Source organism: Lithobates pipiens, unplaced genomic scaffold (genome assembly GCF_037356315.1).
Source record: "Lithobates pipiens isolate NorthernLeopardFrog02 unplaced genomic scaffold, aLitPip1_a1.2 Scaffold_3, whole genome shotgun sequence".
NCBI lineage: Eukaryota > Metazoa > Chordata > Amphibia > Anura > Ranidae > Lithobates > Lithobates pipiens.
Window position 1 is genome coordinate 14,630,440 of NW_027507790.1, and position 21,177 is coordinate 14,651,616.

General features: G+C 42.5%; 1 protein-coding gene across 2 annotated transcripts in view; it reads left to right on the forward strand.

The window, feature by feature from the left end:
* The window catches only part of USP30 (ubiquitin specific peptidase 30), a 41,883-nt gene that overhangs the window by 11,134 nt on the left and 9,572 nt on the right, over positions 1-21,177 (forward strand). For both annotated transcript variants that reach the window (XM_077461301.1, XM_077461302.1), the window contains exons 2-10: positions 243-352; positions 8,978-9,157; positions 12,687-12,790; positions 14,758-14,856; positions 15,049-15,091; positions 19,122-19,216; positions 19,345-19,404; positions 19,938-20,024; positions 20,577-20,657. In XM_077461301.1, coding sequence (XP_077317427.1) covers positions 243-352; positions 8,978-9,157; positions 12,687-12,790; positions 14,758-14,856; positions 15,049-15,091; positions 19,122-19,216; positions 19,345-19,404; positions 19,938-20,024; positions 20,577-20,657 — 859 coding nt within the window. The remainder of the gene's footprint in view (positions 1-242; positions 353-8,977; positions 9,158-12,686; positions 12,791-14,757; positions 14,857-15,048; positions 15,092-19,121; positions 19,217-19,344; positions 19,405-19,937; positions 20,025-20,576; positions 20,658-21,177) is intronic.

Below are 21,177 nucleotides of genomic sequence, written 5' to 3' on the forward strand. Positions count from 1 at the left end.
ATACAGACAAGGGGCCCAGAAGGTTAAAAAACGCTGCAGCTTAGAAAAAAATGTGCTTAGTTTAAATGCAATACTGGTAGGCCATGATCGGTGTCACTCAAACCTGGTCAAAAGTCTCCCATTGTGAGTGATTAGCCTTAACCTGCCAAGAAGCTAGTTTGTTAGCATACGTTTGTGTCTTTTATATTCGTGTAGCGTTCAGCTTTAATGGTTTCCATTATTCCTTTTCTTTTCTCTGCCAGGTGTAAAATGATGAAGAACTGGGGTATGATTGGTGGCTTTGCTGCAGCCCTTGCAGCTGGAATATATGTCTTGTGGGGTCCAATCACAGACAGAAAGAAACACAAAAAAGGTAGAAATTAACTTCTAGCTAATTTAGCTCATGTTGCCCAAAGAAACAGATTTTGATAAATCTAATATACACTACAGTTTATAAAATCTCTTTGCTTAAAGCGGGATTAAGGCTGGGTTCACACTGCTGCGGGGGGAGATCTGGATGTGATTCGCACCGCAAATCACATCCGATCTCCGTAGCGATGCGAGTTCAGCCATACAGATAGTATGGCTGAATTCGCATCGCTCCCGCAGCAAACTCGCACGGGACCCTTTTTTTGGTCCGCAACAGAATCGGATCGCATAGGGGTTCACACCATGCGATCCGATTCCTGTGCGAGTCGGCAGATGGCACTGCGATATGCGGACGGATCTGGGGGTGTCATTAACATATCATTGACACTCCCAGCCGTCCGCATAGGGCAGTGTGAACTGCCGGCGGGAGTAATGCGATGCGGGAAAACGCAGCGGATTCGCGGCGTTCCCGCATCGCAGCGGTGTGAACCCGGCCTAAACCCAAAAACTATATTGCAGCTTATCAGTCAATAGATGCAGTGGCTGCATTCATTTTTGCCATCTGTTTTTATCTGGTGATCTGGCCAGTAAAACGCCTCCTGTATTAGCGTGCCCCTACTCTGGATGAAGGAGCATGGGGACACCTATGAACAGCAACATTGTCAGTTCGGGGGGAGGGTTAGATTTACTAGCTGCTAACACTATATAAGCAGTTACAGCAATTCCATTTTTCCTTTTGGGATAAAGGTTTAACGTAAATAAAAACTGATCATTTTAAGCACCCATGCTAGCATGAAATGGTTTATCTCAACTCTTTAAAGTGGAGGGCCACCTTTAAAATAAAAAAATTACATTAATATTTCCAAAAAAACAAACATTTTTTTAACTTACTGAAACCGCTGTTGCTAGGCAGTCTTCCTAATCTGCTGCTTCCTATGCTGTGGCGCTTCCTTCTCTTCGGCGAGCGGCACCGTTGCAATGTGGGACGTGTGTGTCCCAGAAAACAATGGGGCCATTTACATGACTCACGCATCCGCAGTAGGACATGGGAAGTGAAGCCGCAAGGCTCCACTGCCTGTTTTCCTTCGTTAAGATGGAGGCGCCGGCAGCCGATCCGATGGACGGATCAGCCTCGGGTGGCCAACATCGCGGGCTCCCTGGACAGGTAAGTGTCCTTATTAAAGGGGAAGTAAACCCTGATGAGTTTACTTCCTCTTTCATTCCCTGCAAAGGCAAAGCATAATGGACTACTATGCATCGCATAGTAGTCCATTATGTGTCACTTACCTGACACAGGAGCCAGCAAAGTCACCGCTGTCCCCTGTAGTTCGGCGCATCCATCTTCTCGGTGGGGTCTCGCAGCTCCGCCGCTGTCATTCGGCGAAGCCACGATGACGTCACTCCCGCGCATGCGCGCGGGAGCCGAGATGCTCGACATCGAGGATGCCACGCTCAGTGCGCCTGCAGTGCCCGTCTTCGGGCAAATATCTCCTAAACTGTATAGGTTTGGGAGATATTTCTTGGACCTACAGATAAGCCTTAACCACTTGCCGACCAGCGCACGACGATGTACGTCGACAGAATGGCACGGGCAGGCAAATGGGCGTACATGTACGTCCCTTTAAATTTGCTGCGCTGGTCGGGACCCCCGTGAGTCCGGTCGCGGGACCCGCGGACTCGATCGCCGCGGCCATCCCCGCGATCGTCTCACGGAGCAGCCGAATGGAGAAGTGCCGTTGTAAACAACATTTCTCCATTCTGCCTAGCAACTAGTGACGCTGATCTCTGCTCCATGTGATTGGAGCAGAGATCAGTGTTCACTAAATGAAAGCCCAACCCCCCCACAGTTAGTAACACACCCCTAGGAACACTTAACCCCTACACTGCCACCCACTGGTTAACCCCTTCACTGCCAGTGTCATTTACACAGGAATTACTGCATTTATATAGCAGTGATTACTGTATAAATGACAATGGTCCCAAAAATGTGTCAAAAATGTCCGATGGGTCCCCCACAATGTCGCAGTCACAATAAAAATCGCTGATCGCCGCCATTACTAGTAAAAAAAAAAAATAATAAAAAATTATTAATAAAAATGCTATAAAACTATCCCTATTTTGTAAACGCTATAACTTTTGCGCAAACCAATCAATAATCGCTTATCGCGATTTTTTTTTTACCAAAAATATGTAGAAGAAAACGTATCGGCCTAAACTGAGGGAAAAAAATGTTTTTTTATATATTTTTGGGGGATATTTATTATAACAAAAAGTAAAAAATAATGCGTTTTTTTTTTCAAAATTGTCGCTCTATTTTTGTTGATCAAATACCACCAAAAGAAAGCTCTATTTGTGGGGAAAAAAAGGACGTAAATTTTGTTTGGGAGCCACGTCGCACGACCGCGCAATTGTCAGTTAAAGCGACGCAGTGCCGAAATGCAAAAAGTGGTCTGGTCTTTGACCAGCAAATTGGTCCGGTCTGAAAGTGGTTAATCTAGGCTTACCTGTAGGTCAAAGTGGTTTGTAAGGGTTTACAACCACTTTAAAAGTCAACAGCTACAGTGTTTGTAGCTGCTGACTTAACCAGTTGCCGACCGCCGCACGACGATGTACGTCGATAGCATGGCACGGGCAGGCATATTGGCGTACATGTACGTCCCTTGCCTCCCGCGGGTCGGGGGCCCGATCGGGCCCCCGCCCGGTGCCTGCGGCGGTCGGTATTCGTGCGGGAGCGATCCCGGACGAGGGGACGGCCATTCGTTCATGGCCACCCCCTCGCGATCGCTCCCGACGAATAGGAATCCCCCGTGACATCACTTCCTCTCCTGTAATGTAAACACAGGAGAGGAAGTGATGTATTCTCTCCTCCGTGTCGGTATTTTTCGTTCCGACACGGAGGAGAGCGGATCGGTGAGTTGCACCAACACTCTACACACACAGTAGAACATGCCAGGCACACTCACACCCCCCCGATCACCCCCCCAATTACCCCTGCCCCCCAGTCACAGTGACACCAATGTCATTTTTTTTTTTTTTTTTTTTTGCATTGGTGTCATTTGTGACTGTAATAACTGTTAGGGCAGTTAGAGTTAGCCCCCTTTAGTTCTAATGTACCCCCCTAACCCCCCCAATAAAGGTTTAACCCCGTGATCACCCCCCGTCGCCAGTGTCACTAAGGCTGGGTTCACATTGCAGCGGTTTATGAGAACGAATGTGATTCGCACCGCACTGCAGTGCAAATCACATCCGATCTCTGTGCGATTCGAGTTCAGCCATTCGCCGCACCCGCCGCACCCACCGCAAATTCGCACGGGACCCTTTTTTTGGCTCGCAGCAGAATCGGATCGCATGGGTGTTCACACCATGCGATCCGAGTTTGCAGATCGCACTGCGATATGCGAACTGATCTGGGGGTGTCAGTAACATTTCACTGACACTCCCAGCAGTTCGCATAGGGCAGTGTGAACTGCCGCCGGGAGGCATGCGATGCGGGAACCCGCCGCGGATTTGCGGCGTTTCCGCATCGCTCCAGTGTGAACCCAGCCTAATAAGCGATCATTTTTCTGATCGCCGTATTAGTGTCACAGGTGACGCTAGTTAGGCAGGTAGGTATTTAGGTTCGCCGCAGCTTTTTATAGCGCCGGGGACCCCCATATACTACCGCATAAAGCCCCCTGATTGCCCCCTAGTTAACCCTTTCACCAGTGATCACCATATAACTGTTACAGGTGACGCTGGTTGGTTAGTTATTTTTTATAGTTTCAGGGCACCCGCCATTTATTACCTAATAAAGGTTTAACCCCCTGATCACCCGGCGGGTGTCATTTGTGACTAATAACTGTTAGGGCAGTTAGGGTTAGCCCCCTTTAGTTCTAAGGTACCCCCCTAACCCCCCCAATAAAGGTTTAACCCCGTGATCACCCCCCGTCGCCAGTGTCACTAAGGCTGGGTTCACATTGCAGCGGTTTATGAGAACGGATGTGATTCGCACCGCACTGCAGTGCAAATCACATCCGATCTCTGTGCGATTCGAGTTCAGCCATTGGCCGCACCCGCCACACCCGCCGCACCCGCCGCAAATTCGCACGGGACCCTTTTTTTGGCCCGCAGCAGAATCGGATCGCATGGGTGTTCACACCATGCGATCCGAGTTTGCAGATCGCACTGCGATATGCGAACTGATCTGGGGGTGTCAGTAACATTTCACTGACACTCCCAGCAGTTCGCATAGGGCAGTGTGAACTGCCGCCGGGAGGCATGCGATGCGGGAACCTGCCGCGCATTCGTGGCGTTCCCGCATCGCTCCAGTGTGAACCCAGCCTAATAAGCGATCGTTTTTCTGATCGCTGTATTAGTGTCACAGGTGACGCTAGTTAGGCAGGTAGGTATTTAGGTTCGCCGCAGCTTTTTATAGCGCCAGGGACCCCCATATACTACCGCATAAAGCCCCCTGATTGCCCCCTAGTTAACCCTTTCACCAGTGATCACCATATAACTGTTACAGGTGACGCTGGTTGGTTAGTTATTTTTTTATAGTTTCAGGGCACCCGCCATTTATTACCTAGTCTCACTAGTGTACCCCTAAATTTAGGGGTGTCTACTTTCCAAAATGGGGTCATTTGGGGGGGGTTTGTGCCATCTTGGCATTTTATGGCCTTCAAAACTGTAACGCCCTTAGAAAGCCTGAAGGCGGTGCTTGGTTTTCGGGGCCCCGTACGCGGCTAGGCTCCCAAAAAGTCCCACATATGTGGTATCCCCGTACTCAGGAGAAGCAGCAGAATTTATTTTGGGGTGTCATTTCACATATGCCCATGGCATGCGTGAGCAATATATCATTTAGTGACAACTTTGTGAAAAAAAAAAAAAAAAAGTTTGTAATTTTCCCGCAACTTGTGGCAAAATATAAAATATTCCATGGACTCAACATGCCTCTCAGCAAATAGCTTGGGGTGTCTACTTTCTAAAATGGGGTCATTTGTGGGGGTTTTGTGCCATCTTGGCATTTTATGGCCTTCAAAACTGTAATAGGTAGTGAGAAGTGAACTCAAAAATGTACGCCCTTAGAAAGCCTGAAGGCGGTGCTTGGTTTTCGGGGCCCCGTACGCGGCTAGGCTCCCAAAAAGTCCCACATATGTGGTATCCCCGTACTCAGGAGAAGCAGCAGAATTTATTTTGGGGTGTCATTTCACATATGCCCATGGCATGTGTGAGCAATATATCATTTAGTGACAACTTTGTGAAAAAAAAAAAAAAAAAAAAAAGTTTGTAATTTTCCCGCAACTTGTGGCAAAATATAAAATATTCCATGAACTCAACATGCCTCTCAGCAAATAGCTTGGGGTGTCTACTTTCTAAAATGGGGTCATTTGTGGGGGTTTTGTGCCATCTTGGCATTTTATGGCCTTCAAAACTGTAATAGGTAGTGAGAAGTGAACTCAAAAATTTACGCCCTTAGAAAGCCTGAAGGCGGTGCTTGGTTTTCGGGGCCCCGTACGCGGCTAGGCTCCCAAAAAGTCCCACATATGTGGTATCCCCGTACTCAGGAGAAGCAGCAGAATTTATTTTGGGGTGTTATTTCACATACGCCCATAGCATGTGTGAGCAATATATCATTTAGTGACAACTTTGTGTAAAAAAAAAAAAAAATTTTTTTTTTTGTCATTATTCAATCGCTTGAGGCAAAAAAATAAAATATTCAATGGGCTCAACATGCCTCTTATCAATTTCCTTAGGGGGTCTACTTTCCAAAATGGGGTCATTTGGGGGGGTTTTGTACTGCCCTGCCATTTTAGCACCTCAAGAAATGAGATAGGCAGTCGTAAACTAAAAGCTGCGTAAATTGCAGAAAACGTACCTTAGTTTGTAGATGTGACAACTTTTGCGCAAACCAATAAATATACAATTATTGACTTTTTTTTTACCAAAGACATGTGGCTGAATACATTTTGGCCTAAATGTATGACTAAAATTGAGTTTATTGGATTTTTCTAATAACAAAAAGTAGAAAATATCATTTTTTTTCAAAATTTGCGGTCTTTTTACGTTTATATCGCAAAAAATAAAAATCGCAGAGGCAATCAAATACCATCAAAAGAAAGCTCTATTTGTGGGAAGAAAAGGACGCAAATTTTGTTTGGGTACAACATTGCATGACCGCGCAATTACCAGTTAAAGCAGCGCAGTGCCAAAGTGTAAAAAGACCTCTGGTCATTTACCAGCAAAATGGTCCGGTCTGAAAGTGGTTAAAGTGCATTTTTTTTTTTTTTTTTTTTTTTTAACTGATACATTCTGTTGGAGAGCTTGTTTTTTTGAAGAACAACAGATTTACTGGCTGGGTCACCAGGTGAAAATAGAAGAAAGTCAGAAGAAGGAATGTAGTCCTCGCACCCAAGAAATGGTATGCTGCAATATAATAAATGTTTGCTTTTAAATTTAATACTGCTTTAAGAGTTGTTGCATTTGGTTACTTAACCACTTTAGGACTGCCCACCGCACTTATACTACGTCAGGGCAGCTCCGCCGCTGTATCATATATATATATACATATACACACGTGATTTGCATTTCCCTGTTGGGCCCAGCATGCGAGCCTGGTCCCCCTGGCTGTGCTGTCATTTGTTTCAGCACAAGCTCATCAGCTACACATTTAACTCCTTGATTGTCCTAGATGTTAACCCCTTCCCATCCAGTGTCATTAGTACAGTGACAGTGTATATTAGCACTGTGTAAATGTCCCTGGTGATGTTAGCAGCAGTTAGTTGGTAAATTTTTGGTCTTCTGGTTTATATCATATGCTATATAAATCCTGAATAATAATAATAATAATAATATCACAAAAAATAAAAAACCCAGTGGTGATCAAATACCACCAAAAGAAAGCTCTATTGGTGTGACAAAAATTAGCTAAATTGTGTTTGGGTACAGCATTGCATGGCTGCGTAGTCGTCAGTTAAATTGGCGCAGTGCTAAATAGCAAAAAATGGCCTGGTCATGAAAGGGCTAAAATTTTCCAGGCTGAAGTGGTTAAAAGTATCTTCCTTTTTTTTTTTTTTTTTTTTTTTATAAAACCTTTCATGTACAGATTATCTTACATTTATGACTACAGTTTAGTATGCTTTAAAATAGTTGCCTCCCTCCTCCTACCTATGTTGTATACTGCTGGTAAAAAAAGATGCATGTAAACACCCTTTGCTCTGCTCCCTGGGAGCATAAACAGATGAGCAATGAAAGTGGACAGTTTGATGTCACGGCTCCCAGAATTCAGCCTCGTTGTTAAACTCTCCATGCTCTGAGGACTTCTGGGAAAAATAATTAGCCAATTAAACAATCTTAAAATTTTAAATTTTTGTAGCACACCTTGTATTGCCATATTTACTGCTGTTTGAATTATTTTTAGAGTGTTCAAAATCATAGATGGCTACAGTTTAAAACGCCCAACAAGCAAAATCCCATTCATTTCAATGACACCTCAAAACGCCCCAAGCTCTAAAAAGAACATGAGCTTCTTTGGGGCAGATCACATGCGTTTTTCTGCTGTTTACATTGGTGAACTTAACAAAATCGATGTAAACTGCTGTAAAAAAATGTGACTTTGAAACACTTAGGTGTGAATGCAGCCTTAAAAATAGAATTAAAAACATTACAAAATGATTTTTGTAGCAGTCAAGTTGTTTCTTGGCCCAAACATCACTGTTACCTGTTTTTATTGTCTGGTGCAGGCAGAAGGTTTTAAAGGAGTTGTAAAGGCAGACGTTTTTTTTTTTTTCTTAATGCATTCTTTGCATTAAGATGAAAAGCTTCTGTGTGTAGCAGCCTCCCTAATACTTACCTGAGTCCCATCTCCATTCAGCGATGTCCATGAATCCCTCAGCTCTCCGGGAATCTCCCTCCTGATTGGCTGGAACACAGCGGCTCCCTTGGTTCCCATGGCTGTCAAAGTCATTTAGCCAATTGGGAGAGAGGGTGTGGGGCCAATCGGAAGCTCCATGTCTGAATGGACACATGGAGCTCAGATGCCCCCATAGCCAGCCATTTGCTTTGGGGGCACTTGACAGGAGGGAGGGATCAGGAGCAATAAAGAGGCACTGAGAAGAGGAGGATCCTGGCTGCTGCAAAACCAACTACATAGAGCAGGAAAGTATAACATGGCCTGTTTCTACCAGGTCATTTTTATGAAGCACTTCATGTGTGTTGGTTACACTGCAGTGGCAGTCATTCTGAATGGTGCTCCAATGCACTTACACAACCCACTGCAGCACATAACAACTCACTGTGTTGCATAAAGTGTAAACGGCAACTTTTTTTAAGCATTAAGGTGTGATTAGCCCATTAATTTTTAATAGGCTGCCTAACACAGCACACCACAATGGCTTGTGGCCTTGAAAACCTTGTTGTGTGCACCCTCCCCTTATCCCTAAAACTAAATTTGCTTTGTTATTGGGGTCTGATCTCAGGGCTAAGCCTTCAATGAAAAGAACAGTCCTGCAGTGTATACCTTCAAATACAAGTTAGTAGTGGCATTTCCTATATTTCTATTCTGCCAGCTTCTCTTTTAAAGCATTTGATTTTATATTCTTAGTACCATATGAAATGAGCACATGTATCGTTCTTTTTGTATTTTAATTCATAGGACTGGTGCCAGGGTTACTAAATTTGGGGAACACTTGTTTCATGAATTCCTTGCTGCAAGGTTTGTCTGCCTGTCCTTCATTTATTCGTTGGCTTGAAGAGTTTACTTCTCAGTACCAGCTTGAACAGAAAGACACCGCTCCTCGAAATCTGTCTGGTACTTTACTACAGCTTTTAAAAGGTATTAAAAACAACTCAAATGCATCTATACTATAACCAAGCACCTCTCTGTTCTGACTCTCCTGCTTCTGTAAATTTCTAAATGTTCAAAGGTTGTGGGACAAATGCCAGACAGTTGGTTATGAAATGTGTTTTTTTTGAAGCAGCGGATTAGAGTTCAGGTAGAGCTTGTTATTGTCCAGGTCTGCTTAAAATGGTTCTAAAACTAGAAGGATTTTTATTTATTTTTTTTACCCTAATTTATTACCTGCATTAATAAAAAACAACTTCCACTAGTTGTTCCCTCCACAACTGCTTCCCCCCCCCCCCATAAATATGTGCCTGAGTCCTGTATCAATCTAGCGCTGTGCCCATCTGCAGTATCGCTGGTTCTCTCTCTTTCTCTCCTCTCTCACAGGCTCTGAGACAGCAGCGAGAGCTATTGGCTCCTGCTGCTGTCAATCAAATCCTGTGAGTAGAAAGCAGGTGCAGGACTGAGCCACACTGTGTGTGTCAATGGACGCACACAGCTTGGCTTGGAAGCGAGCCCGCAGTTGCATCTACCGTACATGAGAAGCAGCTTCCTATGGGGGAGAATCGAGAAGGAGTCGAGACCGCCAGCAGGGTACCGCACAGAGCAGGTAAGTATAACATGTTTGTTATAAAATATATATATATCTATATCTTTACAACTGCTTTAAACATCATCCAGCAAGTCAAAGCTCAAGCATGGTACCAAGAAAGGGAAATTTCCCAGACTTGCGCTAACATTTTTATTATATGCCTATTTAATGCATGTCATTCTCACTAAACATAATTGATCTTAATAAGTTCACCTTTTAAAAAAAGTAAATAAATGCACGTCTTTTTGCAGGTAAAAAAAAGTGCTTTTATTTTATTTTTTATTAGGAGCCTGGAAAGCATTCTACCTGTGATCAGCAAATCACGGGTGCAATGTAGTGTTTCTGGCAGACTGTCAATGTAAGCTGTCTACTTGTACCTCGTATGTACAGTCAGTTACACACAGGAACCATCAGTGAACTACCTGGAGCGCTCACCAGTGCTGTGGTAGTTCATTGAAAACTACAAGTCGCCAGCCGCTGTGAATGAATGACGCAGCTGGGTAGGCAGAGCCCTGCACGGCCATGTTTTTACAAATTGTACCCGCAAGTTCAAGGAGAAGATCCTCGGTTTGCTGTCACTAAAGGTGCCGGATCAGGAAGAGGCTGCAGCAGTTCCACTCAACAAACTAGGGGAACGTGTTCTTAAAAGTGAACTTATCCTTTAAAAGAGAAATATGGCCAAAGCTCTTTTGGCCATACTTCTCTTCTCAGTCACAGGAGTGCACGTATTTTTACATTCCTGTGACCCAGATTTAGCCAACAGATAAAGCCTGCTGTTTGCTGATGTCCGAGTCAGTCCAGGCTGATCAGGGATCATGACAATAATGTTGGAATCCACCCAAATGCCTGACCGACAGCTGGCTCAGCCTCTCGGCGCGCCACTCCAGTGAAGGGCAAAGCAGAGAGTCGCTGACTTGTAGTCAACATTCTCTGCTCACTGAAGACTGAGAACTAAGGGATCATGTGATCACTAATTTCTCGGTCTTAAAGAGGAAGTAAACCCTGATGAGTTTACTTCCTCTTTCATTCCCTGCAAAGGCAAAGCATAATGGACTACTATGCATCGCATAGTAGTCCATTATGTGTCACTTACTTGACACAGGAGCCAGCGATGTCACCGCTGTCCCCTGTAGTCCGGCGCATCCATGTTGTTGGTGGGGTCTCGCAGCTCCGCCACTGTCATTCGGCGAAGCCGCGATGACGTCACTCCCGCGCATGCGCATGGGAGCCGACACGCGCGGCAGCTCCGTTCTTGGAAATGCCGCGCTCAGTGCGCCTGCGCGCCGCTGTCTACGGCGCATGCGCCGTAGACAGCGGTGCCTTTCTTCGGGCAAATATCTCCTAAACCGTATAGTTTTAGGAGATATTTCTTGGACCTACAGGTAAGCCTTAATCTAGGCTTACCTGTAGGTCAAAGTGTGTTGTAAGGGTTTACAACCACTTTAAAGCTGGCAGGGGACAGATGCAGCATCAGACCAATGGTGCAGCCACATACAGTAGTTGAGAAGATACGCTTGTGTTTTTTTTTTTAATTTCGCACTTTTCCTTTAAAGCCACGTGTTTACAATAAAATAGAAATGTGAAAAATAAGGGTGTGTTTTATTAGATACTATTCATTATATGGTGTTTTTTATTAGACTCTATTCATTATTTGACTTGAAACAAAGAGTGAAAGCCGGTGGAGCACAGATACTACATGCTTCAAGTGGAACATAAAGTGGAAATTCTGTCAAAATCAAACTAAGGCTAAACCTGCTGCTGTCCACATTTTAAGACAATTCTATCTACCCCATGAAAGAAAATATACCTATACTTCCCTATTCTGAAGGGGCTCTAGTCCGATCATATGGCCTCTTCAGAGACAGCTTCAATGTAGAGTAGAAATAGCTGACAATGGCTGAAAATGCCTGCGCAGGGATGTCATTCATAGGCTTACTATGGGGCAGCCGACAACAAATGCCCCACCTCTACACTGAAGCTAGCGTTAGGAAGCGGTCATTTGACCGGATCAGAGTGGCTTCAAAAAAGTTAAGTATAGGCATCTTTTCTTTAACAGGGTAGATAGAATAGGCTTAGAATGGGGGTGGGAGTAAATTTAGCTTTAGCTAGATTTTGACTGAACTTCCACTTTAACTGTATCTGTATCTGAGCACCACAAACTGAAAATGCTATTTAATTTATTTTTAATATTCAAAGCAAACTCGCTCATACATGTATTTTCTTTAATAATTAATTTGAAAAATACCCCCTAGAATTTCTAGGCATGGCCATCTTGAGTAAGGGCAGATGATTTGTGCAACATTTACTTTCTGGAATTCATCTGTCCTTGGCTCAGGCATGCAGGCAGGGCCTGCTTAGCTGAGAAAACCCCACCTCCAGATGAAAAAACAAACAAAAATAAAGATTTCTGGGATGTATGCAATCGTTTTGGCCTAGGCCAGAAGCCAGGAAGCAAATGACGAATTGTAAAAAAAAAGTTAGACAAGTAAATTATACCTTCCTATCTAAGACTAGTAGATAAGAATTAGAAATAGTTAATGTTGATTGAGAGAGTTTTAGTTTTCATTTTTTTAAATGCTTACAATCTCGTAGTAAAGCCAAGCTGTTTTGTGGGCTGTCTATCAGGTTTTTTCACTAAATCCCTTAATGCCTGTGGTTTCATATTCAGTTATCAGCTGTGGGCAAAAATCATGTGTTTGAACAGGCATGGTAAATCTCTTCCAAAGTGAGACGTTCACTTGCTAGACCAGTCCCCTACCCACTGACACTGAATTCACCATGCTACCCCTACTGAACTTTTCCTTTTGCAGGAGCCTTCAGAAATGCTGGTGATCAGGCATCCCTCTCCTCTCGCTCCCAGGAGGCAGTGCTCACTCTGAGAAAATAATCCTCATTTTTTTTAACGTTAACACACTTTTGTTTCCTTAGCTTTATCTAACCAGGAGGCTGCAGAAGAAGAGGTGATAGATGCCAGTCCTCTCCTTGATGTTCTTCGGACATTCAGGTGGCAAATTTCTTCTTTCGAAGAGCAGGTGATTGAAGTGCTACTTCACTTTGATATATTTTGCTCTGCCAGCTGCTTGAAATGTGCAGATTTTCTTTAGCAGACCGGCTTCTAATCATCTTACTTAATTTTAAATTATATATGTAGTCAGTTGAAGCATATCTAAACCTAATCAGTCCATTTAATATACAGCTCTAATTAAAATAAAACCTGAGATCCAAACATGATGGTCCTTGTTGAAGCATTTTCTATTATATGGTGACGACACTGTCAATATTTTTCCAGTAGCTGTCACCATTGGGAAAGAAAAGATAAAGAATGGCATACAGCTGTTTCTGGAGCGCATGCATGTAGAGAGATAGCAATTGTTTGATACACAGTAGTTTAGCAAGCAAAATAATAGTATAATAGTAAAATAAGAGATTTAGTACTAAACCCAAATCAAACATTTTATCATATCGCAGCTTACCAATTCTTGTTGTGTTGGCTGCATTCAGGGCTGCTGCCAGAAATGATGGGGCCCCGTACAGCCTTCCTGATGGGACCCCCTAACCCCGCCTCCACATCCCAACCCACCGCAGCAGCAGCATCACTGATTTTATCCACCTATGCCCCGAAAATAGAAAAAAAAAAACAACCCTTCTCTGCTCCCACCTCCTGGGTCCCTCTGTTGACGTGATGGGGCTCAGGGAAATGTAGTTTAAGTCCAGGCAAGCAAGTAGGAGTGGGGGTGTTGTCTAGTAAAATCCAATGTATTCATTTAGGCAAAAATTAACAATAAAGCTGCCCGGCACCCCCTGTTTAGCTGATGAGGCCTGGGCCTGATACAACAGGACCGGTTGTACTGCCTTTTCTGGCAGCATTAGTTTCTTCTTTTAGGCTTTTTTTTTCTTCTGTTTTCATCTGGTAATCCAGCTTACAAGTCTGTTGTTTTTCACAGCACAGACTCTCCAGCAGAAAGCATCGGTTTACATGGATGAGACAAACCACTTACCACTGAAAGGGGTGATTAAAATGATCAGCTTTTATTCATGGAAAGCTTTATCCCAAAAGGAAAAACAAATATTTGCGGTAACTGCTTATAAAGTGTGAGCTGAAATTTGGCTTGAATTTGTTAGTGGTTCAAAATCTTCTAGTACATCTAACACCAATTGCCACCCCCCCCTTCTGCCAGACTGACAATGCTGCTGTCTGCTGTGTTTCCTATGTTCATTCCTCCATAGTTGTGTCTCACTAGTACTCGAGGTGTGTTTCTGACCAGATCACCAGGTGAAAAAAGCCAAAGAAAAGAAACTGATGCATTCACCACATGTAAGGATTGGTAAGCTGCAATAATATTACTTTTTTGGTTGTGGGTAGAATACCGGTTTAAAGCAGTATTACACTCAAAAGCAACCATTTATTATTCTGCAACTTACCAAATTTTAGATGTGATGCTTGCATTTGTTTTCTTGTTTAGGCTTTCTTTCTTTTATTTTCACTTGGGGATCCAGCCAGTAAATCAGTTTTTCAGAACAGGTTGTTCTGCAAATGTAGCAGTTACAGGGTTGAGACAAACCATTTACCGCTGACAGGTGATTACAATGGTCAGCTTTATTTATGTAAAGCCTTTATCCCAAAGAGGAAAAATGATTCTGTAACCATTTATAAATTGTTAGCTGGAGTTCAACTTCAGTTTGTTAGTGTATCTAAATCTGGTAGTGCATCTAACAACCCCCCCCCCCCCCCCCCAGATTAACAGTGCTGCTCTACAAAGGTGGGAGGGAAGAAAAGCCTAAAAAATGAAAACTAATACAGCCACTACATCTAATGAATGGTAAGCTGAAACATGTTACTTTTTTGGTCTGGAGTTTAATCCTGCTTTAACGGCACCCTTCCAAAATAACCTAAAGCCCCCAAAATGAAAAGCAGCCTCCGTTACTGCAGATGCTTTTGTCTTTGACACAGGACTAAAAACGGTCTTTTTATAATGTGGCATGCTCTTTGTTTACACAGGATGCACATGAATTATTTCATGTGTTGACATCATCATTAGAAGAAGAGAGAGATCGTCATCCCCATGTGCCACACCTCTTTGACATTCATGCCTTGGAGGTAAGAATTCTTTATAATCAGATTTAATTATTATTTGCTTTACTATTTATAGAATAATAATAATAATGTGTGGCACATCATGTTCTGCCTGTCTCGTTTAGCTATGATCAACAGATTTCACCAAAGCACAAACATTATTTTATGTTCCTAATTTAAATTGTATAGAGCCATTCAAGAATACTTTCATTGCAGGTCACTCAGGTTTGTGAACAGCAGATTCAGTGCAGAACACAAGGTGGGTAATGCTCAACCTGTGAAATCTTTTGCTCTTTACAAATCAACTGAAATGACGTGGCAACTGAACTAAGGTAGCCTGTCAATGTTTGGTTATTTATGTATAGGTATTTCATGAGAATAATGGGAAGCAAAGTCAGGTGGGACAGTTACAGTCTGCTGCCCAACCTGGCAGAATATATTTAAGCTTCCACACAATACACTTCAACCTATGACATACAAAGTGCATAATAACACACACAATTGAAAATCATATTTACATATTTTTAACAATGGATTAGTAAAAAAAAAACTTTATGGTGAAAAAAAGAAATTTAAAAAGCAATTTTATAACAGTTAAAATATAGGGGGTTATTACAAAAGGCAAGTACACTTGGAAGTGCATTTGCTGTAAATCTAAGGGGTAGATCTGAAATGAGGGGAAGCTCTGCTGATTTTATCATCCAATCATGTGCAAGCTAAAATGCTGTTTTTTATTTTCCTTGCATGTCCTCCTCGGATCTACAGCGGCTTTATTCCAAGTGCACTTTCAGTGCAAAGTGGATTTGCCTTTCGTAAATAACTGAATTCCAGAATCATTTTTCCTCTTTTAGGATAAAGGCTTTACACAAATAAAAGCTGACCGTTGCAATCACCTCTGTCAGCGGTAAATGGTTTGTCTCAATCCTGTAACTGCTACATCTGCAGAACAACCTGTACTTTCAAGTGCACTTGCAGTGCAAAGTGGATTTTCCTTTAGTAAATAACCCCCATAATGTTCATAAATACAGACATCCATAAAATGGCTGCAGCTCCTCCAGTCAGAGTATATTAAAACTGAAAAGAGATAAAAAAAAAAGAAAACCGGGTGCCACCATCTAAGTGTATATTTTTATTATAACCAATTATAAAATTAAAATTGCACTTCTTACCGCCTCTTTCTGTAGGATTTGACTATATCGGAGTCTCCCTTCTCATTTTTCTTACTCTTCCATTTATTGTCAATGTACTTTTCATTGCCTGAGGCTTTTTCGACAAAACTAACATGTTGGACAAATCTATTTTACTTGTATTATTCTTGTCATGGACTCTGGCAACATAATCTCATTGTCGTGTAATGTAACGCCTACATGGACAATGCTAACCTCTACGAATGACATATATCCTCCTGGACCTGTTACTTACAATGGAATTTTGAACAATTTTACCATGTTGACTAGCCTTTCTATACCTATTGAATCCGCCTTTTGTCATATATGTACTCTTGTTGTATTCATGCACGTTTATCTTTGGATCCGGTTATGTTCACTTGTCTGTTCAAAATACTTAATAAACATTTTGAGAAAAATAAATAATTGCACTGGCATTAAAAGATGGGTAAAGGCACATCAGATAGTCCATGAACATCTGTAGAATACATGTGGAGAACAGCAAAGTACTTCAGCGTAACCCCTGGAAGCGGCTGTAATATCATTCAGAGTAACCCATGGAAGGGTGGCCAGATGATGCAGAGCTGAGCCAGGAAGCACCCGGGAATGAACTCGCCAGCAGGAACGTACCAGTGGCTCCAGGACCAGAAACTGAGTTCCCTCTGTTGAGTTTCCAGTTCGGGGCCACCGGTGAGTTCACTGCCGCCCTATTCCTGACTCGGCTCTGCATCATCCGGCCACTCTTCCATTTTGTATTCTACATGATATTACAGCTGCTTTCGGACGTTATTCTGCAGTACCTGGCTATTCTACCGCTGTACAGATGTTCACAGACTAGCTGATGTACCTTTTTACCTACAGTGGGTTTAGAAAAGAATCACCCAGTTTGAAATTACCACATTTTGTTGCTTTGCATCCTTTTGTTTAATCCAGCTGTATTTACTCAATGCAACTTGTAACATCCTAGTCAAAGATATAACACCAACATGTCAGAAAATAATTTAAAGAAATTCAAAAATTGAATAATTTGGAGAAAGGATCCACCCCCCTTGTGTCAGTATTTTGTTGAACCACCTTTTGCTTTAATTACAGCCTTTTGTCTGTTGGGATATGTCCCTACTAACTTTGCACATCTAGACTTTGCAATATTTGCAGACTCTTCATTGCAGAACTGCTCAAGTTCCGTTAAATTTGATGGTGATTGAAGTCCTTCCACATATTTTCAATGGGGTTTAAGTCTGGACTCTGACTAGGTCATTCAAGGACATTCACCTTTCTCTCCTTCAACCACTGTTTTTTGCTGTGTGCTTTGGGTCATTGTCATTTTGATAAGGTGAACCAAGGTAAAGGTAGACTTTTTTTCCCATTGACAGTTTTCTGGCAGAAGGCAGCAGATTTTCCTCAAGAATTTAAAGGTATTTTGCCCCATCCATTTTTCCCTTCTATCCTGACAAGCGCTCCAGTCCCTGCTGCAGAGAAACACTCCCGTAACAGGATATTACCACCACCATACTTTGCTGTAGGAATGGTGTTATTTGGATGATGAGCTCTATTGGATTTTTGCAGACATATCGGTTGGTGCTGAGGCCAAGAAATTCAATTTTAGTCTCATCTGACTAAAACACATTTTTTCCATGTGGCCTCAGAATCTTCAAAGTGTGTTTTGGTAAAGCTCAATGGTGACTGCATGTGGCCTTTCTTTAGGAGTGGCTTTTATTTTCCAACCCTCCCATACAAGCCACGTTTGTGGAGAATTTGTGATATTGTTGTCACATGCACACCATGAACACTTTGTCATAAATTCCTTCAACTGCTCCAGAGATGCTGTAAACCTCTTGGTAGCCTCTGATCATTTTCCTCCTCGCTCTTTCATCCAGTTTGGAGCGACATCCTGATCCAGGAAGGGGTTCTGTTGTACCAAATACCTTCCACTTCCTAATACTAGACTTCACTGTGCTTCTAGGCATTGATAAAGCCTTTGACATTTTGTATCCATCTCCTGACTTGTGCCTGTCCACAAGTTTTATCCTGGAGATCTTTTGACAGTGCCTTACCATCCAGGAAAACTCCTTTCATACTGAGCTATTTAAAAAGACCACAGTTGAAAGTCAGATGGCTTGGTGTGTTGTTGAGAAGGTGATTAGCTACTCCAGATTAAGTTCACAGAGCATTTTTAGGAGGGGAGGAGGGGAGTGATCTTTTTTCCAACTCCAGTGATTTTGTTTCCAATTCCTTTTTTCTTTTTCTGACATGTTGGTGTTATATGCTTCACTTGGATGTTATAAGTTGCACTGAGTAAATACAACTGTATAAAATAATGTCTGTGTTCTGTCTTAATTTCAGGCTGCAAACCAACAAAAGAGGTGGGGGGGGGGGTTATTTTCTATACCCACTGTATCTTTTAAAGTGAGTGCCATTTTATTTTTACATTGGTTATGATAAAATCTTCACTTAGATGGTGGAGCTCCCTGTTTGTTTGTTTGTTTTTTTCATCTTTTTGCACTGTAATAGATAATTTTGTTTCTGAAGTTCCATCTTCAGAATTATTCCAGTCCTCAGCAAGGCTCATTACTTGCAGCCAGCTTTCACGCTGTAGGTCACTTAGATCATTAGTCAATCACATCGCATATGTATCCGTTCTTCAACCCTACTTATAACAACACAGACTTGTCTTTTACAGTGTTAAAGGCAAATAGCCGCCAGTCTGTGACCACAAAGTACATTTCTAACTTTGGAAATATTTCAAAAGCTAGTTTGCTGTTACTGTCTGTCTGCTGCTTACTGTTGCTGAATGTGTCTGTGTCCAGCTAAAACAGTTGCTGTGTGAATTTTATTGCTGTTTTGTTGCCTTCATAAATTAGGTAACAGTGCCCACACACTCAGTATAGTTTTCTTTTTAACAAGCTCAAAGTATGTTTCTGCTTAATAATTGTTCTTGGTTGCAAGTACTCAATATTGCCCTTAGGAAAGTCCTTTGGGGCCTGCAAATTGCACTCTATTCTTGATTTTGGATCATAGCCTACATGGACTTGGTCATGCTAACTTTGGCCACTATAGATTGTCTATCATTTTATGGCATGGCTGGCAGTTATGGAAAAGTGGTAAGAATTTATTCTCTTCTAGGAGTAATAAACCCTATTCCTAGACATTGGAAAACTCACCACCCTTTTCATGGAAGATTGACTAGTAACATGATTTGCAAGAACTGTCAGCATCAGGTAAGAATGTATCATTGTAAATTTGCTACAATCATTGTTTTAGCATTACCTTTGTCAGTGGCATTATAGCTTTTTTTTTTCAATGTGTCTAATAGCTTTTTATGTAAATGCTAATTTTTTTTGTGTAGAGTCCTATGCGATATGACACCTTTGACAGCCTGTCGTTGAGTATACCTTCAGGGGCACGGGTAGGTATGCTGCTATACTTAATTTAAGCAAAATGTAATGGTTTATGGTCTGTCTCGTTATACTTCGAGTGTGGGAATCTGCTGTGACACCCGGCACTAACTAGATGTCCACAGTCTTGAGGGTTGAATGATTCAGGGTTTCATTCAATCCAAAGGACTGAGCACAATCTAAGGGCCAGAAGAAATGACCTTGGGGTGGGGCGGGACGTGCGGCACGGGCGGCAATGCCAGAGAGAGGAGGAGGTAAGTTGCTTAAAAGAGAAGCTATAATGGTTTAGGGTTAACTTCATTTTATTTTAAAATCCATTCAGTTGCTTACAAATGAACATTCAGTGCAGTGTTTACCATTGACATAAAATTCTGGGGACACTGTGGGTTTTCTAATGAAGAGCTCAATAGTAATGGTTTTCTTTCAGACTTTCTGTCTTTGATTAAAAATTCATAAGGGCTGACTAAATTAGGAAGGTGTTGATGAACAAATTTATTTGTTTTACATTTAAAAAAAAAGTCTCTTTATTTTTTTTTTTTACCAGGGTCGTAATTTAACACTTGACCATTGTCTACAACACTTCATCTCCACAGAGAGTGTTAAGGATGTTGTCTGTGAAAACTGTACCAAAGTAAGTTAGACACAGTATCAAAATGTGTATTGTATGGGCACTCACATTCACAAGGGTTGCAGTACATCGATCCAATGCTGCATCTGTCCCCCGCCGGCTCTAAGATGGAGCGATCAAAGATCGCTGATTGCTCAGTTCTCAGCATTCAGTAAGCAGAAAGTTGGGGCTGTAAGTCACCCGCTCTCTGCTTTGCCCCCCTTCCCGTCAGGCTCACTGGAGCGCTGAGCTGTGGAGGGGAGTGGCTGACTCAGACTCTCAGCAGCTTGCTGAGAGGCTGTGCCAGTCCAGGTTTCTGTGCATATACCGACCATATGGTTGGGATCTTTTCAGAGCCTGGACTGGCTTTGTGAAGTCAGACTACAGCGGGCTTCAGCCTGCTGTCTGCTGAAAACGGGTCACAATAGTGCATAACGGACTGCACTCCTGTGATCCATAGAACATGTACAGCCAAAATAGCTTTGGCTATATGCCTATAATAGTAAAATATATAAATAAGGCAGAATCTCATTTGTTGTCGTGTTTTTTTTTTTTTTTTTTTTCCTTTTATTGCAGCTACAAGCTCAGGAGAGGCCGAATGGGCAGCTAGTAGAAGATCAGAAAACTACTTTTGTTAAACAGTTGAAATTAGGAAAGGTGAGCAACCAAAATCAGTTGCATTGGGATATCTCTTGTGGACTGATAAGGTGCATTAGATTGGAAATCGGAGAGTTGTGAAGAAATGTACACTGATCAGCCATAACATTATGACCACCTACCATAACTCGTTGAGACATGGACTCCACGAGACCTCTGAAGGTATGCTATGGTATCTGGTGCCAAACCATCAATAGCAGATCATTTAAGTCCTGAATGTTGTGAGGTTGTTTTGTTCCTCAAACCATTCTTGAGTTCATCAGACCAGGCCACCTTCTTCTATTGATTCTTGCCCATTTTAGGTGGTTTTGGCTGTGGACGTAGGTCAGCATGGGCACCCTGACCGGTCTGCGGCTTTGCAGCCTTATAGACAACATATTGTGATTCACTATATTCTGACACTTTTCTATAGGAACCAGCACTTACAGTTTTAGCAATTTGATCTACAGTAGCTCTTCTATTGGAACAGGTCAGCCTTCACTCCCCACATGTATAAATGAGCCTTGGCTGCCCATGACCC